The sequence below is a fragment of the Bufo gargarizans genome, chromosome 1, assembly GCF_014858855.1.
Source record: "Bufo gargarizans isolate SCDJY-AF-19 chromosome 1, ASM1485885v1, whole genome shotgun sequence".
Taxonomy (NCBI): Eukaryota; Metazoa; Chordata; class Amphibia; order Anura; family Bufonidae; genus Bufo; species Bufo gargarizans.
In genome coordinates, this window is record NC_058080.1 from 312,463,776 (window position 1) to 312,491,347 (window position 27,572).

At 43.9% G+C, this 27,572-nt stretch overlaps 1 protein-coding gene across 1 annotated transcript in view; it reads left to right on the forward strand.

Annotated features, from left to right (window-relative positions):
- POLR2B (RNA polymerase II subunit B) overlaps window positions 1–27,572 on the forward strand; it is a 32,706-nt gene that overhangs the window by 1,335 nt on the left and 3,799 nt on the right. Inside the window, exons 3-22 of the mRNA XM_044305289.1 lie at window positions 296–446; window positions 1,608–1,720; window positions 8,243–8,462; window positions 9,782–9,940; window positions 12,853–13,017; window positions 14,383–14,579; window positions 14,677–14,796; window positions 14,905–15,091; window positions 16,479–16,622; window positions 17,434–17,573; window positions 17,790–17,901; window positions 20,080–20,234; window positions 21,024–21,222; window positions 21,753–21,921; window positions 22,730–22,826; window positions 23,768–23,862; window positions 24,267–24,517; window positions 25,132–25,221; window positions 26,067–26,174; window positions 26,655–26,768. Of these exons, the coding sequence (XP_044161224.1) occupies window positions 296–446; window positions 1,608–1,720; window positions 8,243–8,462; window positions 9,782–9,940; window positions 12,853–13,017; window positions 14,383–14,579; window positions 14,677–14,796; window positions 14,905–15,091; window positions 16,479–16,622; window positions 17,434–17,573; window positions 17,790–17,901; window positions 20,080–20,234; window positions 21,024–21,222; window positions 21,753–21,921; window positions 22,730–22,826; window positions 23,768–23,862; window positions 24,267–24,517; window positions 25,132–25,221; window positions 26,067–26,174; window positions 26,655–26,768 (2,986 nt within the window). The remainder of the gene's footprint in view (window positions 1–295; window positions 447–1,607; window positions 1,721–8,242; window positions 8,463–9,781; window positions 9,941–12,852; window positions 13,018–14,382; window positions 14,580–14,676; window positions 14,797–14,904; window positions 15,092–16,478; window positions 16,623–17,433; window positions 17,574–17,789; window positions 17,902–20,079; window positions 20,235–21,023; window positions 21,223–21,752; window positions 21,922–22,729; window positions 22,827–23,767; window positions 23,863–24,266; window positions 24,518–25,131; window positions 25,222–26,066; window positions 26,175–26,654; window positions 26,769–27,572) is intronic.

Consider the following 27,572-nt stretch of genomic DNA (forward strand, 5'->3'; position numbering starts at 1 on the left):
AGCAGACTGCTTCCACTGCATTACCCAGCTCTATCTGCTATGCACAGGTTCTGCATTGGTACTAAAGTTAACCACCGTCATTGTGTGATCATTGACTAAGCACCACTGGCAGTTTATAGTTGGCAATCTCAGCTCAATCAGATTAAGTTTTCCAGGTGTTTCTTTTTAAAAAAAAATTCTGGTGTGATTGGTTCCAAATTTTTTAGCTTGGGAACCACTGGAGCACTAGTTGCATGATGTGTTAACTCATTTAATTTTTTTTCTTATTAATTTTTTGTCTTTCATGTCCATTTAGCTCTTATTTTGATGAGAAGGGGTTGGTACGTCAGCAGCTTGATTCATTTGATGAGTTCATTCAAATGTCAGTGCAGAGAATAGTGGAGGATGCCCCACCGATAGATCTGCAGGCGGAAGCTCAACACGCCACAGGAGAAGTAGAAGAACCGGTAGGTTTCGTTTTTTTCATTTTAGTTTTTTACTCCCAGCCTTCCCAAAGCCATAACTCCCCCCCGCCCTATTCACATAGCCATATGAGAGCTTGTTTTTTGCGGGACAATTAGCACTTTCTAATGGCACCACAAGATTGCATAAAATGTAGTGAAGTGCCCAAAAATGCCTGATTAAATAATCTGCTTAAATTCTGCAAGATTTGTATTTCTTTTTTTGTCTCTGGGTGGCCTGTAAAGTGTTTTTTGTTTTTTTTGTTTTTGTTTTCTGGAATGATTATATTTCAATAACGTAGCTTTGCAATAATAACTTGGTTTAAAGGGGGTTCCCTTTTGTAACTGAACTGTCCTCTGGATAGGTCATCAATATCTGGTGGGGATCTGACACCTGGATCCCCCACTAGTTAGCTGTTTTAGAAGTCCCCGGCGCTGTGGCCTTCTCGCTGCTTACTCTAGGCCAGTGATGTCACGACAATCGGTCATGTGAAGTGGGCTTAGATGCACCTAGGCCACATGACCCATGGTCGTGATGTCACTAACCTAAAGTAAGCAGCGAGACCCCCACCAATCGGATGCGGATGACCTAGCCAGAAGACAGTTCATCAGTTACAAAGGGTCGGATAACCCTTTTAAACAAAGTTATTATTGGAAAGGTACATCACTTAAATATGATCATTCCAGAGAACTTTATAGGCTACCCAGGGATAAAAAAAATTAAAATCAGAATTTAAAGGGAACCTGTCACTGGGATTTTGGGTATAGAGCTGACGACATGGGTTGCTAGATGGCCACTAGCACGTCCACAATACCCAGTCCCCATAGCTCTGTGTGCTTCTATTGTGTCAAAAAAAACACCGATTTGATACATATGCAAACCTGAGATGAGTCCTGTACGTGAAATAAGTCAGAGACAGGACTCATCTCAGGTTAATTTGCATATGTATCAAATCTTTAATTATTTTTTTTTTACCAAAATAAAAGCACACAGAGCTATGGGGACTGGGTATTGTGGATGTGCTAGCGGCCATCTAGCAACCCATGTCCTCAGCTCTATACCCCAAATACCGGTGACAGGTTCCCTTTAAACCCTTTAAGCATTATCTTATTTCTTTTTGTTTGTGATCCACTTCAATTGTCTTGACTTTTGGAATGATTTTACAGCCAAGATACTTGCTAAAGTTTGAGCAAATCTACCTGTCTAAACCAACACACTGGGAAAGAGATGGCGCTCCCTCACCAATGATGCCAAATGAAGCCAGACTTAGAAATCTAACGTAAGATTATTTGCTTTCAGTTTATTACATGCAATATGAAAACTAATAGTGTGACGAAAGTGCAGAGATGTGGGTTTCTCGCCCAGTTTCCTTGGGGGACACAGAAGACCTTGGGTATAGCTCATCTCCATAGGAGGCGTGACACTAAGTGAAAACTGTTAAGCCCCTCCTCCACAGCTATACCCTCAGCCTGGAGAGAGAGAGACTGCCAGTTTTTGCTTAGTGTCCAAGGAGGCAAGACACTCCCTGCTACTGCAGGGCTGTTTTCTCCTTTGTTGTTTTAAAATTTTTGATTTTTACTTTTTCTTTTCTTTTTGTTCCAGAATACGGGACAACAGAGACGCACTAGACCTCTCTGTTTCTCCCGGGGTTGAGCTGCGCCAGTGCCGGTCATCCGCACTGCTGCCTCCCCCACAGAAGGCAAGGTGGACCAGGGCAGCCCAGCTCCCCTGCATCCCGCCAGCGCAAGGGTCGCCCGCACGCCAAGCCCCTCTTCCAGCGTCCTGCCACTACGGTGCCAGTAGCTGAAGGGGCGACCCTGCTGGAACGGACCGAGGGTGAAGACATCTGTGGTGAGAGAGTGGCTTCTCCAGCCCTACGTCCCCTCCCTCCCCGGTCTCCTGCGTGACTGACCCCCATACTGGTAGCCTATCCGAGAGCGGAGAGGTGCAAGGTTTAGGCATTACCCATTGCTTTACCAAAGACAGATTTAAAATGTTTGTCTCTTATAGCAGAGTGGCTATAGGGTGGCCCTGCTGGACCTAGGGTGGTCCCTGGGGTGCCGCAAGGCGGCAATCTGCTCCTCTCTTCCCCGCCATAGATCATACCGCTGGTGCAGGACGCGCGCAAGGAGGGGGCGCTTACCGGTGCGCTGCTCAGGACCTGCTGCCGCTCCTGACGGCATGGGTAATCCTGGGCGCCGCCAAAATTTAGTCCAGGCTTCGCGGCCTGCTGGCCCGCACCATCCGGTGCTCCTTCCTCGGGCCCCTGACTCTTCCGGGCCGCGGGGTGGGCACCCGCGGTCTGCATTGCATGTGCGCACTATGCTCTAACTAGGCCGGCCGACCATCCGTCTGGTTGGCCGGACGCCGCAACTTTGGGCCCAGACATCGCGGCCTACTGGGCCGCACCTCCACGCTCCTCTCGGGTCCCTGATTCTCCCGGCTGCCGGGTGGGCTCCCGCAGCCGGCATTGGATAGCGCTGTGTTCCAACAGGTCCCGGCCGGCCGTCGGTGCATTCCAGCCGGCCGGGGCGCTGCATAGTTTGTTCAGGCTTCGCGGCCTGCTGCGCACTTCCGGCGCTCGGGTTGGGCACCCGCGACCGGTACGGGGGCTCCCGCGGCCGGCTTAGGCCCGGCCGATACTTTAAATACTTGCGGCCCCGGTCAGCCGGGCGACGCTAAAATTTAGGCCCCGGCTTCACGGCCTACTAGGCCGCAACATTCTGGCCTCTGGGGGGGGGGCGGGAACTCTCCAGGCGCGGATTCTTCCCGCCTGGAGGTTCCCCCACCCCCAGGGGTTCGCTGCGCCGCCCCCAGGCCAGATGCCTGTTAACCCTTTGGGTACTGGCCGGCTCCTGAGGGCCTGTACGGCCTGTGCCCCTGTATGGTGGCCCCCCTTCTGCCTCAGGGAGGCTGTAATATTAATAAATAAATAATAATGATAATAAAAATAATAATAAAAAAAAGAAAAAAAAAAGAATACTATTATTTTGTTTTAAATAGCTGGACTTGTGGGCTGCGCAGGACGCGGCAGCCTCATCATTCAGTACTGCTGTCTGTATGCATGCCCCCCTCTCTTAGGCGGTGTGTCGTGTTCCCCGGCCGCGGCGCCTCCCAGGCGTTTTTTCTTGCCCTCTCCCGGGATTCGGCGCTGGCCAAGTGCATGCAGATTTTTTTCTGACCAGACTTCGTCACCCACTCCAGTTCTGGTGGCTGCAGGTGCATGACCCTCCTTCCTAGGCGGAATACTGCACTCTCCCTGGCTGCGGCCTGGCCTCGTGCATGATCCCCCTTTTCTAGGCGGACTGCTGCACTCTCGCCGGATGCTGTGTTGGCCATATGCACGACCCCCTTCCACAGGCGGGACGCTGCACTCACTGGATTCGCTGCCGGCTATGTGCATGAACCCTTCCATAGGTGGAATATTGCACTCTTACCGGATACGGTGCTGGCCATGTGCATGAACCCCTTCCATGAGAGGTATACTGCACTCTCCCCGGATAAGGAGGTATACTGCACTTTCCCCGGTTACGGTGCCGGCCATGTGCACGTTCCCCTTCCATAGGCGGAACACTGGATTCGCTGCCGGCCATGTGCATGAAACCTTCCTTAGGCGGAATACTGCACTTTCACCGGATACGGTGCCGGCCGTGTGCGTGAACCCCTTTCATAGGTACACTGCACTCTCACTGGATCCGTTGCAGGCCATCTGCATGACCACCACCCCCCCCCCCCCCTTCCGTGGGCGGTGTGCCGCACTCTCACTGGATTCGCTGCCGGCCATGGACATGTCTCCTTTCCTCAGGCGACATACGTGCACTCTCATCCATGGCGGCGCTCTCACTGGATGCGTGGCTGGCCATGTGCATGACCCCCATTTCTGGGCGGAATACTGCACTCACTGGATGCGTTGCCGGTCATGAGCATGCCCTCTAACTTGGGTGGAATGCTGGCACTTCCATTGGATACGGTGCTGGTCTTGTGCATGACCCCCCCATTATTCCATGGGCGGCATTTTGCACGCTCACACGATCCACGGCTGTCCTTGTTTATGCTGTGCTGGACTGGTACACGTCCCCCTTCATTGGCGGAGTGGTGCACTCTCACGACTTTCGGTGTTGGGTGGATTTTTGCACAATCACTTAATGATAGAATAACCTGTGCATGCCCCCTTTCACTAAAGTGGACCTTCCTGCGTTCTGCTGGATATGTGCGGCCATGGGCATGGCCCCCTTCTGGGCGGAGTATGGTATGCCCTACCTTTCCGGAGTAGGTACTGGCCTTGGCATCCCCCCCTTTTTTTTTGGGCAGGCCTCTGCAGTGGTTGCCAGGTACATTTTCCCCCTTTTCTGGGCGGACTGTTTGCGTTCCATCGCATGCCGTACTAGTCTTGTGCATGACTACCTTTCGGGTTGCACTTTGCACTTCCATTGTTACGGTTGGACTCTGGCTGATTCTTCGCTGAGTGACTATTTTTTGCAGTGGGCGGACTTTCTTGTGCGCTCTATCCGTTGTTTGGGCCGTGTATGCCTTCTCCTCCCATAGGTGGGTTGGCCTTCTCACTGCTTACGGGGCTACTCGTCCGTATGCCCCCCTTTATCCTGAGATGTACTTTTTTCTCTTGGGATATGGTGCTTCCAGCAAGCCTTGCACTATTCTCTAAAGAGCTCATTCGGTCCAACTGTGTGGGCCTGAGGTGGTGTCCAACAAACAGCAGATGAATGCCCAATGTATTCAAGGTATATACCTTTTTTATAAGTAGACGGGCTCTACTTGTTCGCTACTGCACCTAGCTGGGTGGTACTCATTCCTTTCGTGGCCCTTCCGCCCGGGGTGTGTTCGTGGTCTCTAGATACGTACCCATTCAGTCCTCCCGCGGCATTGTTCCCCTGCGCTAGTGGTCACATGCTCGAGAGTGCTGTTGTCTGCAGCGCCTCTCGAATTCTTCGTTGGCTCGTGCAGGACTGCGATTCCCTTGCCTGCTGCAATTTCCTCCTCTTCGGATGCAGTGTGGTATGAGTCCTTCCTCTTGGCGCCTCTGCGCTTCTGTCTGATCTGCTGCCAGGTTCGGGCTGCTATTCTCTGGAAGGTCACCCAACTTCTCTTGGGTGCTCGATTACCCAGGTCCGGAGGACCTCCGCCTTGGGTTCTCCAAGGTATTCGCCTTCTGCGAGGCGGTGGACCGGGCGTCTCTCAGTGTAGCGGGTTCTGCTTTTCAGCTGGCCTATGGCTTCCCTGTTGCCCACCCCTCCTCCTTTCGGTTGGAGGGTGTTATGCCGGCCTCTGTCTCCACTGCCTTATCTCGCCGGCTTTGTTTGGCTCCCGCTCGGTACGGATCACTCCGATGTGGCTTCCCGCCGGACTTCAGAGGCTGTTCTTTCACTGTCCTCCCCTTTGGGGAGAGCATGGTTGTTCATGTGGATGGTTCCGGTGTTCCTTTTGGCCTCGTGCTGTCTCCCTGGTTCACACTGGCTGTATTAGCTGTGTGCCTATTTACTGAGTCTACCGCGTGCTGTCCTCCCGCTGAGTGCAGATTGCATGGTCCTGCTGTAGACTTGCCTTCTTGATAACTTGGGGGGACTACCTTTTTCGATCCAGATTGTCCTTTGATCTCCCACAGCGGGGCTGTACAACGTGGTTACATCAGCATGGACTTTTGCCTGTCTTCTCCTGGTATCTGGCGGATCCTTTGGGTTCTTTCCATCTGTCCTCTGCTCCCCCACTCGGGTGGATACGGGACAACGTTGTTCGAGGGCCGACGGGGCTAGTTTTGTCGACCCTTCTGCCCGTGTTACTGGTCTGCGCCTGATCACATTGGGTTTTCGCCCGCTTGCCAGGCGACTCCAGCGGGTTCGCTACTGTCCACTCCTGGCTGTGTTTCGTCCAGGATCTGTCGTAAGGCTTAGGGTTTTTTGTATGGGGTTCTGTGGGAAGCTGTGCATTCCCCACTCTGAATTTCTCTCCCCATGGTTCTGTCGTTTACTTGGGGTGTCAAGTGTTGGCGCTGTTCTTCCTCTTCCAGCGTTCCCGGCCCTCTGGGCCTGCCAAGACCTTCTTCCTCGGAGTGGCTCTTTGGTTCCTCTGTACTGTCCTTCGGTACCGCCCTGGGACTATATACTGAGCTCTCGGCGCTCCAATCTTGTCCTTGGGGCCGTTACAGAGGTTCTCTCTACCCCTTCTGTCCGGTACGGTTGTGTTCTGTATCAGTCGTGTCTCTGACGGGTGCCGGAATGGCCCTTTTTTTGTTACGAGCCTTCTGTCTTTTCCAGGACAGGGCTGTTCTACATCCCGTTTTTCTTCGTTCCTTCCTTCCTTCCTTCCTTCTGAAGGTGGTGTTTGCCTTTCGCTTCAACACCTCACCTATTTGGACGTTGTTTGGGCCTTGCCGTTTTTTTACTTGGAGATCTCCGACTCTTGTAGATGTTCGGCCTCTTGGGTTTCCAGGAGGTCTGTGCATAGGGTTGACGGACTCCAGGGTGGTTGTCCTCCGCTTGCTCAGATTGGCTATTGCTGAGGTTTCCGCACCTAGGGCAGGATTCTGTCTTGGTGTCACCGTTCATTTCACCAGAGCGGTCGGTGCCTCCTGGGCCGGAGGCATTGGGCTTCGGCCATGCATTTGGGCAAGGCGGCCACAGGTCTACCTTGCACGCCTTGACAAGTTCTACAGGGTGCATACTCTGACTTTGGCAGATGCTGCCTGCCCCGCCTGGGTTTGCGGGCGGCGGTTCATTGATGCCTTTCGGGTGCTTCACCTTGGTGCTGTGGTCCCTCCCCCTTTTGGACTGCTTTTGAACGTCCCAAGGTCTTCTGTGTCCCCCAAGGAAACTGGGCGAGAAAACGAGATTTTTGTATAACTTACCAGTAAAATCTCTTTCTCGCTCTTTCCTTGGGGGACACAGCACCCACCCATTCATTGTTTTTCTCTGTACAGTTTCCGAGTTTTTTGTTACCCATTGGGTAGTTGGCTTGTTGGTTCCTTGTTGGGCTTTGCCTTTTCTCACTGCTTGGACACGCAACTGGCAGTCTCTCTCTCCAGGCTGAGGGTATAGCTGTGGAGGAGGGGCTTAACAGTTTTCACTTAGTGTCACGCCTCCTATGGAGATGAGCTATACCCAAGGTCTTCTGTGTCCCCCAAGGAAAGAGCGAGAAAGAGATTTTACTGGTAAGTTATACAAAAATCTCGTTTTTTCTCCTGTTCAAAAGCATTGCCCTAGTGTGATAAATGGAAATTAGATGGTGATCACCATTAGGAAAAATGACTGATGTGAGTGGTGATCTCTGTACAACACTGTTGCTGCACAGAATAAATAATTAATAGATGCCAACTCATTTCATTGTCAAACTTCTCACATAATTCAAATCTAACTAGATCTTTGCTTACAGTAGTTTTGGCCCAGCCCTAGACATATTTGGTGTCATTATTTAAGACCATTTTAGACACCGGTCTTAATCCCCCTATGCTGGCGCTTGATGTGCATAAGTTATGTAGTTATCTACATAACTTGAACGCATCCCCCACTGGTGTACAATCTGTGTAAATCTACGCCAGATCAAAAACTGCCATAGAAAATGATAACTTAGACGGGCATGCTGGCCCGCCCTCTTCCACGCCCGCGTCCGTTCACCCTCCTTTTAGAATTAGCGTATGTGGCTTGGAAGGGGAAGAAGTCAAATTTTGCCACAGATCACCTCTGTGACAAAATCGGTGCTAAATATACACCAAAAAGTGACGTATATTTGGTCATAAATGACCTTTATTGTTTCTTTGTACTTCACAATAGTTTTTCTCATTCTGTTTCAGGTATTCGGCCCCACTTTATGTTGATATTACAAAAACAGTTGTAAAAGAAGGGGAAGAACAGATTCAAACTCAGCATCAAAAGACATTCATTGGGAAAATCCCAATAATGTTGCGTTCAACATACTGTCTTTTAAATGGCCTCACCGATCGTGATCTTTGTGAGTTAAATGAATGCCCACTGGATCCTGGGGGTTACTTTATTATCAATGGATCTGAGAAGGTACTTATCTCTCTTTCTATGCCACTGTGGTCATTATCATTGTACACTAACATTTATGTATATTTTTTACGCTGGGTACGGAGGGAGAAGTCAGTCAGCCAAGCTGGGCAGGGAGTATCAGGAAGGGAGCTGTCTAGTGGACACGTACCCCTGTAATTTATTAATCTAAAGCCTCATGCACAAGGCTGTTGTTTTGGTCCGCATCCGAGCCGCAGTTTTTGCTGAGCCGCAGATCCGTTCACTTAAAAAAAAAAAAAAAATATATATATATATATATATATATATATATATATATATATATATATATATATATATATATATATATATATATTATATATATTTTTTTTCTCTATCTATCCATCCTGTCTTATTCTTGTCCGCGTTTGCGGACAAGAATAGACAGTTTTATTAAAGGCTGTCCGTGCCGTTCCGCACCATCCGCGATTTGCGGTTTTCTGGGAATTATGAAAATGCTTAAATATTGCTTCATTATAAATATATTATGAAATACCTTTCATTAATTATAATGGCTCGTTATGTTTGGGGAGCAATAATTAGGGAAAATAAAATGTCCGCTGTCCTAACTACACAGGAGGATAAGTTAAAAAGCTGCACCATCTTCCTCTTACTTGTCGGGGATTATGATCCTAAATGAATCTCTATAGGAATGGAGTTTATTAGGAGACATGAAGTACAGAGAGGATAATGGGGGGTATAGATAATAAGCAGCAGCTCTTGTATGCAGTCTCCATTACCACAGTCTGTCCTGTCTGTCCTCTCTATACTTCATTATCTCAATTCCTACAGAGATTCAGCTGAATATCTGTATTCAGGATCTAATTCCTGACAAGTAGAGCAGAGAGGAGGATGGGGCAGCTCTTTACCTCAGTGTTTTAAAGTAACTTAGGTTCTGTGTACACTAATAGGAAGGCGGCCATTTTATTTCTCCTAATGATTGCTCCCTAGACAAAATGAACCATTATAGCTAATGAAATGTATTTGGGAATATGTTTATACTAAAGTAATTTATTTTCTTAATTCCCAGAGAACCCCTTTAATGGTTTTGGTGCATCTTCTGACTTCCTCCTCTAAGTTTATGCTCGCTAAATATTAGACAGCATTAATAAATTTACCCCATAGCTCATTGTAATAAGGGAGCCTCTTGGTGTTTATGGTGCCCTAACCAAGAAAGTATGACATGTTCCCTTTAAGTCGCTGAGAGTTTCAGAAGATGTTGCCCAGTATGTGTGCAGTACCTCTGGTCACTTTCCAGACTTCTTTCATGTGGTAACACCTATCTTCCTTTCTCCTTAATGTAGGTCTTAATTGCACAAGAAAAAATGGCAACAAACACAGTATATGTGTTTGCGAAGAAAGATTCAAAATATGCATACACTGCAGAATGTAGGTCTTGTCTGGAGAATTCATCAAGACCAACAAGTTCTATATGGGTCAGCATGCTGGCAAGAGGAGGCCAGGTATGGAGGATCTGATTTCTCACTCAGTTTGTCTAGCTTTGTAATAACCCTAATGACTTAGGTTATCAAAACTTCAGATATATTGTGAACCTAGTAACTCCAACTGTTGGTATTTAGTGTCAAGCGAACAGAGCTTCGGATCATAGATCCAAAGTTGCTTTGGTCAAAAATTTGTTTGACTGCTGTACGGAGATTTGTCTCCGTACAGTATTTGAATGTATGGGCTTCTGCGAGGTGAAGTGTATTATCACTGAAGTCTCGCGGGACTTCGGAAAATAACTTTGATTTTTAAACTTTAAAACATGGCTCCGAAGTCTGCTTCAGTACCGAGGTACCAGTCTGTACTGAAGCCAACTTCGGATCCATGTTTTGAAGTTTTAAAAATTGGTTAGTTATTCACCGCAGTCTCGCTAGACTTCAGTGATAATTTACTTCACCTCACCAGAGCCCTTACATTCAAATACTGTATGGAGACTGGTCTTCATACAGCATTAAAACAAAAATTGGAGTGAATAGCCTTCGAATCTAGGAGCCAAAGCTGGATTCGCTCAACAATATTGCAAGCTTGTGATAGAAGTTCAGTGAGCCTTATATCCCATAATGCTGATGGCTGCTGCACCTCAGTTTGATATAAACATATTTTACCACTGAATAGTCCTAACAATAATAATCTTTATCTAGCGCCAACATATTCCGCAGCGCTTTACAGTTCAGGCGTTCATGTACAAACATTCATAAATAACGTAGCAACAGACAAGTCCATAATTAGAACAGGAGAAATGAGGGCCCTGCTCACAAGAGCTTACAATCTGAGGGGAAAGGGGTAGACACAAAAGGTAAAAGTGATGGTTTTGTACAATGGTCCAGCCATCTTGGGAAAATAGGGGAGCAGATATAAAGCTGCATGAGCCAGTCACCAGTCCTAGAAAACAGTCTAGGATAGATTGAAAGGCGATTCCCTTAAAGGGGTTGTCTCGCTTCAGTAAGTGGCATTATCATGTTAATGATATTATGATATGTATTATCCATATTGCCTCCTTTGCAGGCTGGATTCATTTTTACCATCACATTATACACTGCTTGTTTCCATGGATATGACCACCCTGCAATCTATCAGTGCTGGTCGTGCTTGCACAATATAGGAAGAAGCACTAGCCTATGTGCGCTCCCATGGTCCCATGCAAGCACGACCACCACTGATGGATTGCAGAGTGGTCTGTAACCATGGAAACGAGCAGTGTATAATGTGATGGGGGAAAAATGTATCCAGCAAATGAGGCAACATGGATAATACATTAGTAAGTGGCTTGTATTAACTTTCTCTACATGATTGATAAATGTCACTTACTGAAGTGAGGCAACCCCTTTAAACACAAAGAAGTAAGTGGAATGGTTTTCACTTGTTGCACCAAATTTCCACACCAACTCTGTCTTCCAAGTTAATGATATCCAGTGCCTTGGAACACCTGTGTGCTGCACCACTGTGCTCAAGCTCCGAGCTGGGCTCTGTAGTTTCACATGACTTGCATTTGATGTGAGCCTTTTCTTGTATACTACAACTTAAGGGGGTTGTCTCATCATAGACAATGGGGGCATTTCGCTAGGATATGCCCCCGTTGTCTTATAGGTGCTCTGCGACCCACACAGATATAGAGAACTGAGTCCTGTAAGCTAAGGAGGGTGCATGCGCAGCCGCCCTCCATTCATATTCTATGTGGCCGGGGAAAATGGCCAAGCGCTGGCTTGGCTATTTCCATCGAGCCCATAGAAGTGAATAGGAGCGGTGGCCTGTCATGCACGATGCGCTCCCATTCACTTCTATGGGGAGCCGGGTTGGTGGTGGCAGGAATGGAGTCCTCCAGCCACCACCTTTCAGAGCTCTGTTCCGGATATAGGCGCTGGTCCCAGCGGTGGGACCCAAACCTATAAGACAATTGGGGGCATATTCTAGCGATATGCCCCCATTGTCGATGATGAGGCAACCCCTTTAAAGGGAACCTGTCACCGGGATTTTGTGTATAGAGCTGCGGATATGGGTTGCTAGATGGCCGCCAGCACATCTGCAATACCCAGTCTCCATAGCTCTGTGTGCTTTTATTGCTCACCATTGACTTTAGGAGTTAAGAAAATAACTAAGCAAGCATGCTTAGCTATTTCCAGAACTCTCATAGAAGTGAATGGAGAGCACACCGCGCATGTGTTGCCACCTCTCCATTCACCTCCTATGGGATTTCTAAAAATGGCGCTCGGCTATCTTCAAAACTCCTGTAGAAGTGAATAGAGCGTGGATGCACTTGCCCTCGTTCTCCTTTTTGGGGTCCCATTCTGGAGATGGTTGTGGGTCCCACCTCCTGTGACCCACACTTATCTGACGTTGGCATATCCTAGAAATATGCCATCAATGTCTGAGCTGAGGCAACCCCTGTAATGGCAAAATACATAGTGCAACACAACTAAGGATGGTAACTTTGTGTATATTAAAGAAACATTTACAAAGGTTTAAAGGACATGTATTGTTTCTTGCGGCATGCATAGCAATCATCCTGACCCTGGGATTTACCTTTCTCCAGCTTTGTCCGGTGCTACGCAATTGCCTTTTTTTTTTCTTCCCACAGCAGTGGAAGACAACCTGTGGATGTGCAAAAAACTATATTTTTTTTTTTTTTGCAGCCTGAACAATTCTGATAGCATCTACTGGGCTTTGAGCCCCCAGTAAAATCTTAGCTCTCAGATTAAATGGTTTGGCTGTGATTCAGTTATTTTATAATGTTCCTCAATTATAAATATGAATTACTTTCCATTTTGTTTTAGGATGTCCAATCCATTATGTTGCTTGAAGTATAACTTACTAGAGATACATTTGTTTTACTACAATTTTGCTATAATAAAGTTTTTGTCTGTGTCTTCATTAGGGTGCAAAGAAAAGTGCCATTGGCCAACGTATTGTTGCAACGTTGCCTTATATCAAACAAGAAGTGCCGATCATCATTGTGTTTCGAGCTTTGGGGTTTGTGTCTGATAGAGACATTCTGGAACATATAATCTATGATTTTGAAGATCCAGAAATGATGGAAATGGTAAATTGAATATTCTTAATTTTATGACTTGTATGTAAGGCTACATGGACACGACCATGCCGTTTTGCAAAAAAACGGAAGCCACCCATGTGCCTTCCGCAATTTGCGGAATAGGGCGGCTCATTGTAGACATGCCTATTCTTGTCCGTAAAACGGCCAAGAAATAGGACATGTTTATATATTTTTTTTTTTGCGGGGCCTCGGAATGGAGCAACTTTTGTGGCCCCGTTGAAGTGAATGGGTCAGCACCCGACCCGAAAAAAAACAGTCATGTGCATGAGGCCTAAGGCAGTTATATATTCTGTTTTTTGGCGCTCTCAGGGCCAGATTATGCCATGCTTTTCGCTGTAACATTTTATTTTCAATAAGGGGTATTCTGGTTAAAGTGCGTTATCCCTTATCCACTAGATAAGATGCATCTGTTAGATTGGTAGGGGTCGTAATACTGGGACCCCTGTGAATCATGAACAGGGGCCGTATGTTGGAGCAGTGGTCAAGCATGCCCACCACCCCTTCATTCAAAGTCTGAACTATATTATCAGGTTAAATGCTCTGGGTGAGTAGAGCAGTTAAATAAAAGTATATTTCATGATTTAATACCATTTATATAAATAGGTTATTAGTAAGAAGGGTGTTACTATTTTGTATTATAAGGTGGCGTTCAAATGGCGCAAAATTTTGCCATGGTCTGGCAACAGCCGTGGGGTGTCTGCCTCCCATTGTTTTCAATGGGAGGCAGTGCTGCAGTTCGTGCAGCCAATGGCGTAAAGCTGTGAACACGCCAAGGCAGTATCCTTACGGTATGTTCAAATCGATTTTACCCCCTCCAAATATGGATCATAATTCTAATGTATGCCAATTTGTTTATTTACTTGCTGTTTAAATTGGCAGATGCAAGCTTCTGGAATATGTGGACATCATGGGTGTGTGTGTCCAAAACGTGCTGAATAATTCATGTAGTCTTGACAAGCCTTGTTACATGCAGCCAGGACTTGCTCTGAATCTGTCACTATAGACATCCCACTAGCTTCTCCCTGCCACAACTATGCAGAGACCTGTCAATCAAGCTGAACCGAACAGAGGTTCCCAGAACGCTATCTTCCCTGCTTTCTTTAAAAGGTGCAGAAGTTCAGAGTAAGGCCGAATGCACACGGCCGTGAGCGGTCCATGGAACCGCGGCCTGGATTCCTGCTGAGTGCAGGAGCGCACGGCGTCATTGGTTGCTATGACGCCATGCGCTGCCGCCGCCGCAATACAGTAATAAACTGGTATGATGTTGTGGGGAAGGATGAATCTCTCTCAGCGTCCCTCTTTTAAAGGGCTTTTTTTTTATACATATATATATTATTTATTTTTTTGTAATAGGTAAAGCCTTCCCTCGATGAAGCCTTTGTTATCCAAGAACAGAATGTGGCTCTGAACTTCATTGGTTCAAGAGGAGCAAAGCCTGGTGTCACCAAGGAGAAAAGAATCAAATATGCCAAGGAAGTTCTGCAGAAAGAAATGCTTCCACATGTCGGTGTCAGTGACTTCTGTGAAACCAAAAAAGCCTATTTTTTGGGGTAAGGTTTGAATAAGAATTATTCAATTGTGTTGTTATACTACTTACTAGTGTTTGTGCGCTTTCTTTCATAATATCTTTTATGGTTTGTATTTAAGATACATGGTTCATCGGCTGCTTATTGCAGCTCTTGGAAGGAGAGAGCTAGATGACAGAGATCATTATGGAAATAAGAGGCTGGATCTTGCAGGACCTCTGCTAGCATTCCTCTTTAGGGGGTAAGGTTTTAGTAGCTTTCTAACAGAACTCCTTTTAGTGTTTTCTGAATCTTCCATAATATAACTTTTTTTTTTTTTTTTTTTTTTTTCCTCCTCCTCCTATCATAGAATGTTTAAGAACCTGTTAAAAGAAGTAAGGATTTATGCACAGAAATTTATTGACCGAGGAAAAGATTTTAATTTGGAGTTGGCGATTAAGACCCGTATAATTTCAGATGGTTTGAAATACTCTCTAGCTACTGGTAATTGGGGTGACCAAAAGAAAGCTCATCAAGCTAGAGCTGGTGTATCTCAGGTAAGTCTGCAGTTTTTGTATTATAGTTTTGGTACAACTCTCATTCTAGTGTAAAATATTCTTAATCTTAAAGTGCAAACATCAGCAGTGATGTCCGATAGTTTAATATGAGTACTTCATGTTTACACGCAGGTCCGCTGACCTGTGTGCCAGTGCTACGCTTAGAACATGGCTGCTAATTGAGGATCCTGTCCATCAGTGGCCTCCATTCATTTACACTGAACATGGACTGCGCATGTGCTAGTTCCCCTGTCTCCAGTATGTGAATGGAGGCTGCTGATGGACTAGATCCTTCATCAGTGGCCATTGACTTGTATGTAAATAGGAATTTATTCTTATTGAACTCGGACATTAGTGCCAATAATTTAATAATTATAACTAATTGCGTGCTTCTAATAGTGGATTATCTATTTTGTATAGGAGTTTTATCTCTTCGAGCTGACTTCTGCAGAATGACAATATTTAGCATTTAAGTTTTAACAGCCCACAATTCTACAAATTGTTTTCTATGGCTATTGAGTAAAAAAAAAAAAAAACACCCTTTTCTGGCAGAAGTTCCCTTTTTACCTTGGAGATAAAAAAATAAATAAAGATCATACAGCCTAAGAACAGGTGTTTATTTTTTAGACTGTTTACTGATGATACGTTTGGCTCTTACCATGCCAGTGTACACAATGCCACCATGAAAGTTGTGGCAGTACATCTCAAAACAAAGAACCACAGTGGACAATATCCATTAGTTACCCTAATACAACTATAGCAAGGAGGCTGTGACTGGGCAAACAATGAAAGAGCTTTTCTCTTAAAGAACCCTACAAGGCTAGCATTGTACAGTAGGTGTGCCCTGCTTTATTTCCAGATAAAAGATCAACGTTTCATGCCAGCCATCTCAATCACTACTGTATGTAGACTGAAGTGTGGTTTAGTCTACTTTCACACTGGCGTTTTGGCTTTCCGTTTGAGATCTGTTCCGCTTTGAACCGTTTGCGAGAGCCCTGATCAGTATGCATTCTGAATGAATAAGGATTTGCTCAGAATGCATCAGTTTAGTCTCCATTCCGCTTTGTGTCTGTCTGATGAAACTGAGCCAAATGGATCGGTCCTGACACCCAATGTAAGTCAATAGGGACGGATCAGTTTTCACTGGCACAATAGAAAACTAATCTGTCCTCCATTGATATTCGGTGGTGTTCAAGACGGATCCATCTTGGCTTTGAACAGATCTGAACAGATCCACACAAAACGCGAGTGTGAAAGTAGCTTTAGATGCAGCTAGACTTTCCTTCTACTATTATAGATTTGTTATCCTCCAGGAATGTTCTGTGTTTTTCTGTATCTTTCAGCAAATGCAGAATTAAGCCAAACAAATTTTCTTAAATTTTTATAGGTGTTGAACCGACTGACTTTTGCATCAACCCTTTCTCACTTGCGGAGATTGAACTCTCCTATTGGTAGAGATGGTAAGCTTGCCAAGCCCAGGCAATTGCATAACACTCTGTGGGGTATGGTGTGTCCTGCCGAGACTCCTGAGGTAAGGCTTCAGGCACAGTTAAAACAAACTTGGAATTTGTCTTTATTTGTATCATTTACACCGAACAAAGTGCAATTTTTTTTTAAATCTATGAACGTGTGAAATCCAAAACTGCATGCCAACGTTGTTGCATTTTAAAAACGAAATGAACCGCTTTGACTTTTCACAGCAATTCATCTGTTTTGTTTGCGCATTTGCCTATGAAAGTTCTTGGAGCAAGATTAATAGTAAATGGTGCCACTTCCAGGCAGATGTACCGTATATTTACCTACGTGCTGGTTGCTGCAGCCAATTCATATTTTTGTGGCCACAAAAAGGCTGGATCATCAGAATTTTAGTGACCGAAAAGTGTCCACTATTTAAATTGAAGGTGTTCAGTAGGAATGAGCGAATCGACTTCAGATGACACATCCAAAGTCTATTCACATAAAACTTGGTTTCAATACTGTACAGAGCGAGCGTACCACTTGGAACTGAACGCGAGTTCGGAAAATAGTTTTTTACAGTATAATTCAATTTCTGAAGTTATTATTCAAAGTCTTACAAGACTTTGCAAAGTAATAACTTCAGCTCATTGGAGACAATACATTCTAATACTGTATGGAGCGCTCGCTCTGTACAGTATTAAAACAAAGTTTTATGCAAATCTGCTTTGGATGTTTCATCCGAAGTCGATTCGCTCATTCCTAGTGTTCAGACTTAATAATTTGACGTTACCACTTTTTAGTCATGGCTGTAATGGCTTTAATTGTGTATTACTATAGAAAGAACACTTGCATGTGATTGATTGTACTACTTTTTGCTTTCACAGGGTCACGCTGTGGGACTTGTGAAAAATTTGGCTTTGATGGCTTATATTTCTGTTGGGTCTCAACCGTCTCCAATTTTGGAGTTCTTGGAAGAATGGAGTATGGAAAACCTTGAAGAAATCTCCCCAGCAGCAATTGCAGAGTGAGTGTACTGTATGCAGCATGTAACACTATGTACATGTGGAAAGTGTCCCCTGGAAACTTTACTAATGTTCAGAGCAGTCAGACCAAGTTTATTTACATGGTCTTGGAGAAGACCCCCAACCTCCTGATACTTGAGGATTGCCGGGATAAGTCTTGTAAATATGTAGTGGATATTTTGATATTTTAAGTTATTCCAATATTTTTTTTAATTCAGTGCCACAAAGATATTTGTTAATGGCTGCTGGGTTGGCATACATAAGGATCCAGAACAGTTGATGAATACTCTTCGAAAACTGCGTCGTCAGATGGACATCATTGTGTCTGAGGTAAATAATTTTTAATGTACCATATTTCTTGTCGCTTTACAGCTGTTAAGTTGCTTAGCACCTTGCATGCAAAAAGATCCAATAAAGCTACAAACATTTTCTTAAAGGGGTTTTCCTGGAAGATTTTATTTTTGTTTAAAAAGCAGGACCAGAAGTTGTTAGTCAGCACTATCCTTAACCGAACCACAACTCTGCTACAGTCCCTGCTGCTTTATACTTCCTTTCTTTGCTTGAAGTGGCTGAGGAGGGTCACTGCTAAGGGTACTTTCACACTTGCGTTTTTCTTTTCCGGCATAGAGTTCCGTCACAGGGGCTCTATACCGGAAAAGAAACTGATCAGTTTTATCCCCATGCATTCTGAATGGAGAGTAATCCTTTCAGTTTGCATCAGGATGTTTCAGTTCAGTCGTTTTGACTGATCAGGAAAAATATAAAACCGTAGCATGCTACGGTTTTATCTCCGTCGAAAAATACTGAAGACATGCCTGAATGCCGGATCCGGCACTTTTTCCCATAAGAATGTATTGGCGCCGGATCCGGCATTCAAAATGCCGGATCCGGCCTGCGCATGTGCAGACCGGTAAAAATGTGAAAAAATATACAAGACGGATCAGTCTGTCCGCATGACAAGCGGAGAGATGGATCCGTCCTTGCAATGCATTTGTGAGACAGATCCGGATCAGTCAGTCAGTGGCAAGATAGGCGGATCCGGCGGCCAGTTCAGACGACTGAACTGCCCGCCGGATCACAGTGCCGCAAGTGTGAAAGTAGCCTAAGGCAAGTGTTGTCGCAAACCAGCCTTCTGATGTGATGCAGTGTCCTAATAGTTCAGAAGTTGAGTTAGCCGGCTCGAGGTCAAGACACAGAACACAGCAAGATGTGTTTCTCGTAATGGCCCTTTATTGTAATGAGCAGTGCAAGTATTTATACCCAGACAAACACAAAGGTGTCCTAGATGTAGACAAGGTTTGAGTTACTATGTTTGGTTTCAGATAAGAAAATAAATGGTCAGCATAGGGGGATTTGGGGCCCACTGTGGAATTTGTACTCCTGCCTTCCAAGGCTAAATCCCCCTCTTGTGTAAGTGCAGGTTATACATAGATATAAAATGAATATGTATAGAAAAAGGACACCTTATGCTTTCCCTCACACCAGTATTTCGCGTTTCTGGTTACAGCCAGACTGCAGAGCAGTGGCGGGGCATCAGTGGAGGCAACTACCCATCTGTCTCCCTTCTGGAAAACCCTTCCTGCACTATTTGTTCTGTATTTTTTTTCCCCCCTACACGGATGCAGTTTGTTATTCTTCAGGCGCATAAAAAAAATAAAAAATCGACATCTCCTTGCATCCAGATGGCTTCCATTTTTCATACGAGCCCCATTAATTTCTATGGAGCCAGGACTGTGTTAAAAAACGCATAATATAAAACATGCTGCAAACGTTCTCTGAATGCAGAGATGATGTACCCATAGACTATAATTGGGCAAACACAGTTCAAAAGTGACTGTTTCAAGGTTTACATTTCATTTTTCTTTTTTTCCAGTTAATGCCTTCAAATCTTTATTTAAAAAAAAAAAAGTTTCACAAAAACTTATACAGTTATTAAAAAAAGTACACGGACGTACTGAAACATATGCACATCTGTCAAAAATTTAAAAAAGATAACCACATATTTTTTTTAAATATACTGCATGTCTAAACATATCCGCATGAAGTACAGCAAAAACGAGATGTGAACAGGCCCTTATATAGGTCCAAAGCTTACAGAACATTTCAAAATTATAGAGAAAGATGTGAAGCCTGTAGGTAATCAGTGTAACTCCAAATGAATCATTCACATAAAGAAACAGACAAAAGAAAAATGTTAATTGAGCCCGATTGACGAAACACACATGGAAGGATAGGGAAGGTAGAAGCAGTGAGAAGGTAAAAAAATAATCCAGTAAGTAACAAATCTCCAGAATAGTCAACAGATGATTTATATCAAAGTACAATATAAAAATAAAACACCCAGAGAGAGCATAAGGACAAGGTTCCAGAGAACGTGTTCTGAAGGTATACGACTGTGTCAAGTGACTGTACAGTGTTTGATATTATGTCCATTTTTAGGAAGATTAAAATGTAAAAGGGGTAGGATCTACCGATACATACTGATCTACATAATGTTACCTTCTTCAGGTGTCTATGATCAGAGACATAAGAGAGCGAGAGATAAGGATCTACACAGATGCTGGCAGGATTTGCAGACCGTTGCTGATAGTGGAAAAGCAGAAGTTGCTACTGAAAAGGAGACATATTGACCAGCTAAAAGAGAGGGAGTACAATAATTACAGGTGAGATTCGGACAATACTCTTTGGGACTTTTTGTGTATATGTATAATTAATATATTATTTTCAAGAAAAATGGCGGCACTGGTGTTCTAGAATGCAGAGAATAGGGTGCACGTCCCAAGGGGAATAGGCTTCTTACCCCAATGTATAAATCCGGAAAAACGAGCGGCACTCCGATAGATGAAAAAATAAGTGAACCTTTATGCACCCATTTTTTTTTCATCTATCGGAGTGACGCTCGTTTTTCCAGATAGATAGATATTATATTTCTCACTCTCCAAATAACGAGGCAGCACTTCCAGCTTTCGGTGACAGGGTGAAGATCCCAGCAACGTTTCGCCTTTATCAAGCTATACAATAGTGCTTACATGATCTTCAGTAACAACATCACATGACAGTCAGTGACTAATACATATTCGTGTTGCTTCCATAGCTGTTACATAAAATACAACTGCAAAATTCATATTATCTGTGCTCATACCTCAGTGTAAAACAATATACAATAAAGTACAACAGTAGAAAAAGGTAAAAAGTGACCCTTGACCATAAACAGTGTGATGTCAAGGGTCATATATAAAGTGCAGCAAGGGCTCAGTACATAAAGGGATAAAATTTCTCCATAATAATGCAGCTGCATCGTATCAAAATTAAAATAGGACCTACTACCCATGGACCTGCCGAGGCGGCCAGTGTTGGCGTTCACCCCTACACACCACATTGGTGTATATTAAAACAAAGTTTAAAATATAGATAGATTTTATTTTATTTCTAATTTCCTCCCTTTTGTGTAGTTGGCAGGACCTTGTAGCAAGTGGTGTTGTGGAATATATAGATACCCTTGAAGAGGAGACTGTCATGCTTGCTATGGCACCAGATGACTTGCAAGAAAAGGGTGTTGCATATTGTTCAACCTATACACATTGTGAAATTCATCCTTCTATGATCCTAGGAGTCTGTGCATCAATTATACCATTCCCTGATCATAACCAGGTACTTCATTGTTTTAAAGTTTATTATTTAGCCCCTTACCAGTCATTGATGGGCTCCTTTATCTGTGCACTTTGATACATAGAATACACTGATTATTTTAGAATAGGCAGTGTGTCATGGGACCAGGATCTTTTGAACATACCATTGTAAGGAACCTCATTGAAGCATGTCGGCAACATAGTTCATTCTAGTTTTTAGTTAGCTTACCTACCTTTTAGGAATAAAATAATAAAACGAAGGTATGCTCACTGTTCCACACCCCATCCATTCCAGCACTACTACTCCGATCCCGCCAGGGTTTGTTCTTGTGACTGTAGTGCCTGTTTCCCTTACATGACCGGTGCAGCCTGTCACTGGCCTGAGAGGCCTTGTGCTGTATACTATTGGCTCTAACAGTCAGTGTAACGACTTCACTGCCTTTTTTCACCCTCAGGGATCTGCAGTGTAGCTTGAAGTTTGATCTTTCATTTGGATGAGTGGTGAGCCTTTTCATGCATTAAGCGCCCTAATGATTCTGTATATCTCTGCAGTCACCTAGGAACACTTACCAGTCTGCTATGGGTAAACAAGCCATGGGTGTTTACATCACAAATTTCCACGTAAGGATGGATACACTGGCTCATGTCCTATATTACCCTCAAAAACCATTGGTGACTACACGGTCAATGGAGTACTTGCGATTCAGAGAATTACCTGCTGGTAAGTTATTAGGTGATTGTATTCTGAATGGTACTATGATATAGATAACTACACAATGACTAATTACCAGCTTCCCTCAGGGCTAAATGCTTACGACTTATCTGCTTTATGGTGCTTGTCTTGCTGTATCGCACTTTCTCTTATCAGATGTGAGCATTAGTCTTAATACTAGCTACTGGTGGGGTATACAGGAGTTGTCACCATTTAAGAAATGTCTGCCCGAAACTGAGGAAACGAATCGTCACCCATCTAGATTCCACTGAATCAAAAGCTTTGGCCTGGTCGATTAAAACCAAAGTGCATGTACCACAGTTATGAGAGAGTGGTTTAAAGATCTATGCAAATAATATCCCTACTTGCAGTAATGGTGCATGTGCGCAACTCCCACAGTCTTGCGTTACTAGCGGTGATGTTCATTCGGAAGAGGCATAGCGTAGCGAGCTACATGGCTTCTGCATCTCGCATGCTGCAGAAACATTGTTTGCTAAGCTCTGCATCTTCTGTAACTTCCCTTCACTTCTATGGTAGTTATTGAAACATTGTAGTAAAGTAAGTTTGACTATTCCTGTAAACTCCTTCACCTCTCAAACCTGGATGCGACGGCCTGCGGGACAGGCTTCGGGTCCCCTGTTTACAGTGGTCTGTTCTGTAAATAAACCATAAGTGTCTGAGATGAGAGAACCCTATTACAGCACTATACACTTTTTTTTTTTTTTTTTTTTTTTTTTTTTTTTTTTCCTGTTAATTTCATAGATGGTATATTGCACGGGTGATAGATTTATTGAATACTGTTTATTTTGAACCCTAGGGATCAATTCTATTGTGGCTATTGCCTCATATACTGGGTATAACCAGGAGGACTCTGTTATCATGAACCGCTCTGCTGTGGACAGAGGCTTTTTCCGGTAAGTTTGTTTTCAATTTACTTTAAGGGTAGAAAATGTGGATTACTATAAATTATCCAGAAGTCTAAGCCGGTGTCTCGCTAAGCTATTTGTGGCTCATAGAAGCTGTGAGTAGTGGAAAAACCTTCTGTTCTCAGAATTTGTAGCAGAAAACGTTTAACTGCTTTGCTTCCCTTATACCAAACCTCCCAGGATAAGCAATGGCTACATGGGGTGCAGGCACTGTTACCCAGTAATACATGGAGCTTGATAAACTGGGCACCCTGTTAAAGATGACCTTACCACTTGTTGACACTGGTCTTCCAAGTAACTCCTGACCGTCTTCTGGAGAAGGCTTCCTGGAAAACCATGATTAGAACAATTGGTTAAGGGTAAATTCACACAACAATCAAAAGTTGTGTAATGACATGTTTTGTTTAACCGCCGTCACACAGCCCTTTTTCAGAACCGTTGCAGTCTATGGGTCTATTTACTTCTGTTTTTTAAGAACCTGTGAATAAAGGCTGTCGAAAATGGGCAAAATATGACTTATTATTATTATTATTATTATTTCCATGACAAAACTGTTGTGGTTTTGTTTTTCCAGTTGTATGAATGTAGCCTTAGATGGGTTATCCAACGTCTCAGACAAGCCCCTCCAAGTAATATACTTACCCCGCTTTCTGTGCTTCTCTCTGTACACGGATGCTAGGGAAGCTCATCCCCGTGCCCTCCCCGCCTGCCATTGGCTGCTCTTATCCGTGTACAGGTTGAAGGAGGAGCGGGGTAAGTATATATTCTGTGAGGGGCCCAGCACATTAAGGGGGGGCTGTTGGAGACGTTGGATAACCCCTTTAATCAGAAAACTGTTTTGAAGAAAGCATGATCACTGCTGTCCCTGTGTGTGCATATTGGTGAATTCATTATTTCAATGGTGTATTATTCTTATACAATTTTTGCAGGTCTGTTTTCTATCGATCTTACAAAGAGCAGGAGTCCAAAAAAGGATTTGACCAAGAAGAAGTTTTTGAGAAACCTACCCGTGAGACATGCCAGGGTAAGGAGAGAGTAAAGTGCACCTACTTTCATTTCTCCAGATGTAGTAGACTTTTGGTTGTATTGGAATAATATTTAAGTTAAAGTGTATGTACACTTATTATTCCTGTGCGTCTTTAATAATGGTTGCCTTTCAAGTAAAAACAGTATTTGTGCAGGGCACTGCCAGCACACAACATTCTACATGGGTAGTCAAGCTAAAATAGGGGCACTTTCGCTTCTCCTTATGTGAATGGGAAATCTGGTTTACGTTTACCTATGCAGAGACAGATCCTGCTGCCCCATCTGCATTTTGAGAACGCTTTGCTTATAGAATCCTATTTAAAACACTAAAGTTGACATTTTTACAAGGTATTAAACTTTTGCCTTTTGTTGTTTGTGCTTTTTTAATTTAATTTCCTATAGGCATGAGGCACGCCATCTACGACAAGTTGGATGACGATGGTTTGATAGCACCTGGTGTTAGAGTTTCAGGAGACGATGTAATCATTGGTAAAACGGTGACATTGGCTGAAAATGATGATGAACTAGAAAGTACCAATCGACGGTACACAAAGAGAGACAGCAGCACTTTTCTGCGTACCAGTGAAACTGGCATTGTGGATCAAGTCATGGTTACCCTTAATCAAGAAGGATACAAGTTTTGCAAAATCAGGGTAAGCCCATTACATCTAAGCATAATTTATAGACCGGACATTGAGGCACCTAGTATACGTTTTAATCAAAACGCATAGGCCCACTCACGACATGATGGCCTCTTTCATGTGGGTCTCAGAGTAATTTAGCGCAGCACTGCATTGTCGCAGAATTACTTACAGCAGCTGCAGGTAGCAAAAACCAGCAACCCAATAGCTCCCCTACTGTCATGCTAAGCCTCCTTGACACTGGACTCCTCCAGCAACTTCACAATGTACTGGGATCTCAAAAGCTTAGCTTTCCATGTGCATAATATTTATGTGTAATCAAAGTCTTTTTCTTTGCAGTTTGGTGTATTTCTAATCTTATTGTGCCTTATGCATAATGTTGGGGATAATAACTTGGTCAGGTTTGAAGGATAATCCTTTAGCGACAGAATGATCAGTGGATCTGTGGCTAGCATTAGATCTGCACGGTCATCAAACTGAAAGACTTGAAGAGATTATGCAATTAGAAGTTGGCAGATGTAGTTTTAAAGGGGGTTTGCTGGAATGAAATATGGGCTGCCTATATTCAGGATAGACTGATCAACGTTTGTATAATGTATTTGAACCATGTTTTTCCCTTGCCCTAGGTGCGGTCAGTTCGAATTCCTCAAATTGGAGACAAGTTTGCTAGTCGACATGGGCAGAAAGGAACCTGTGGAATTCAGTACAGGCAGGAGGTATGTAGTTTTAATATTTTATTTTTTATATTTGCTCTATTAAATGTCAGGGTTATAGTTGAAATATTATCGCACAATAGTATATTAGTAAGTTTCCAGTTTCTTAGATTTGTATTGTCCTCAAGACTCTAGCATTGCTGCTTCTGTTTTTTTTTTTTTTTTTTTTTTATGTCCACTTCCCTGATAGAAGCAAGTACAAATTTCACCATGTACATTCATCGCCACATAACTGGCGTTCTTAGCAGTTTGTACATTGATGGAACTGGAGACTTGGAGTCATATACCTACAATGTTAGGCCTCTTTCACACTACAGTTTTTTGCGTTCCGTATACGGTCCGTTTTTTGCGTTCCGTATACGGTCCGTATACGGAACCATTCATTTCAATGGTTCCGCAAAAAAACGGAATGTGTTCCGTATGCATTCCGTTTCCGTATTTCCGTTTTTCCGTTCCGTTGAAAAGATAGAACATGTCCTATATTTGGCCGAGAATCACAGTCCGTGGCTCCATTCAAGTCAATGGGGCCGCAAAAAAAACGGAACACATACGGAAATGCATCCGTATGTCTTCCGTATCCGTTCCGTTTTTTGCGGAACCATCAATTGAAAATGTTATGCCCAGCCCAATTTTTAATATGAAATTACTGTATACTGTATTTGCCATACGGAAAAACGGAACAACGGAACGGAAACGGAACCACAACGGAAGCAAAAAACGGAACAACGGATCCGTGAAAAACGGAACGCAAAACACTGAATGCAACATACTGTAGTGTGAAAGAGGCCTTATTCTGTCTACATGTTATTTGTCTTAGTCGTGTTAATATGTTTATTTCTTCATCTTAGGACATGCCTTTTACTTGTGAAGGTATAACGCCAGATATAATCATCAATCCTCATGCCATCCCTTCTCGTATGACTATTGGTCACTTGATTGAATGTCTTCAAGGGAAGGTAAAGAACAAACCTTAAAGGGGTTGTTCAGGATTTTTATATTGATGACTTATCCTCAGAATAGGTCGTCAAGATCTGATTGGTGGGGGTCTGTCTCCCAGGGTACCTGCCCATCAGCTGTTTGAAGAGGCCATGCTGCTTCAGTGATCACTGCAGCCTTTTGATAGGCCATTGATGTCACATGGCCTAGGGGCGCCTCTGTCCCATTCTGGTGAATGGGCTGGAGCTGTAATACCAAGCATAGCCAAGCTGTGCTTGGTAAGCTGCGAGGAGGAGACTGCACATCAGAGCACAAAGACCTCTTCAAACAACCAGGTGCCCTAGTCTGACCCTCGTGATCAAATATTGATGGACTATCCTGAGGATAGGCCATCAATATCAAAATCCCTGACAAGCCCTTTACCATTGACAAGTATATCATTTAATTTGCTTATTCTTAGTTATTGGGTTATTTTATTTATATACACTTTTTAACTGTAGGTGTCGGCAAACAAGGGAGAAATTGGAGATGCTACGCCATTTAATGATGCTGTCAACGTGCAAAAGATTTCTAATTTATTATCGGATTATGGCTATCATCTTAGAGGAAATGAGGTACACCATTATTTTATACTGTGAATGTGAAACTTGACTTGATATTTGATTTTAGAATATTGCTGCAATCATTGGGTGTATATTGTATTCTGTCCTAAAAGCTAACTGACACTTGACAGTGTCTTTTTATAGTTTCCATTGTATGTTTGGCCAGGACGCTAGCTAGCTAATTTTCCAAGGTAATATTATCCACAGTTAGGGCTCATTGACATGACCGCATGTATTTTCAATTGCCATAATTGACGACTGTATTATCACTAGGGCTGCAGCAAACTATTTTAGCAATTGAATATATATATATATATATATATATATATATATATATATATATATATAGTATATAACGATTGAGTACTCTAAGAAAAAAAGAATTAATAGACTGTCTTCCTTTAGAAAAACTCATAAGACCCCCTGCTATCAGTCCTCAACACCCTTCGTTCCCCCCAGTGCCATCAGCCTCTCCATGCCATCCATTGCCATGTCCCCCACTCCCCCACTGCTTCCATGCCATCCATTGCCATGTCCCCCACTGCCTCCATGCCATCCATTGCCATGTCCCCCACTGCCTCCATGCCATCCATTGCCATGTCCCCCACTGCCTCCATGCAGTGGCGTATCTATCATGAGGCAAACAAGGCATTTGCCTAGGGCGGCACTTGCCAATGGGGCGGCAAAATTCCTTGTTTGCCCCTTGTCTCATCGGTCTCATCTGCCTCCGGTATACTCAGAAGATCCGATGGTATATTCTAACTCCCAGGCGTTCCCATGGTGACGGGGACGCTTGCCTGGGGTTTAGAATATACC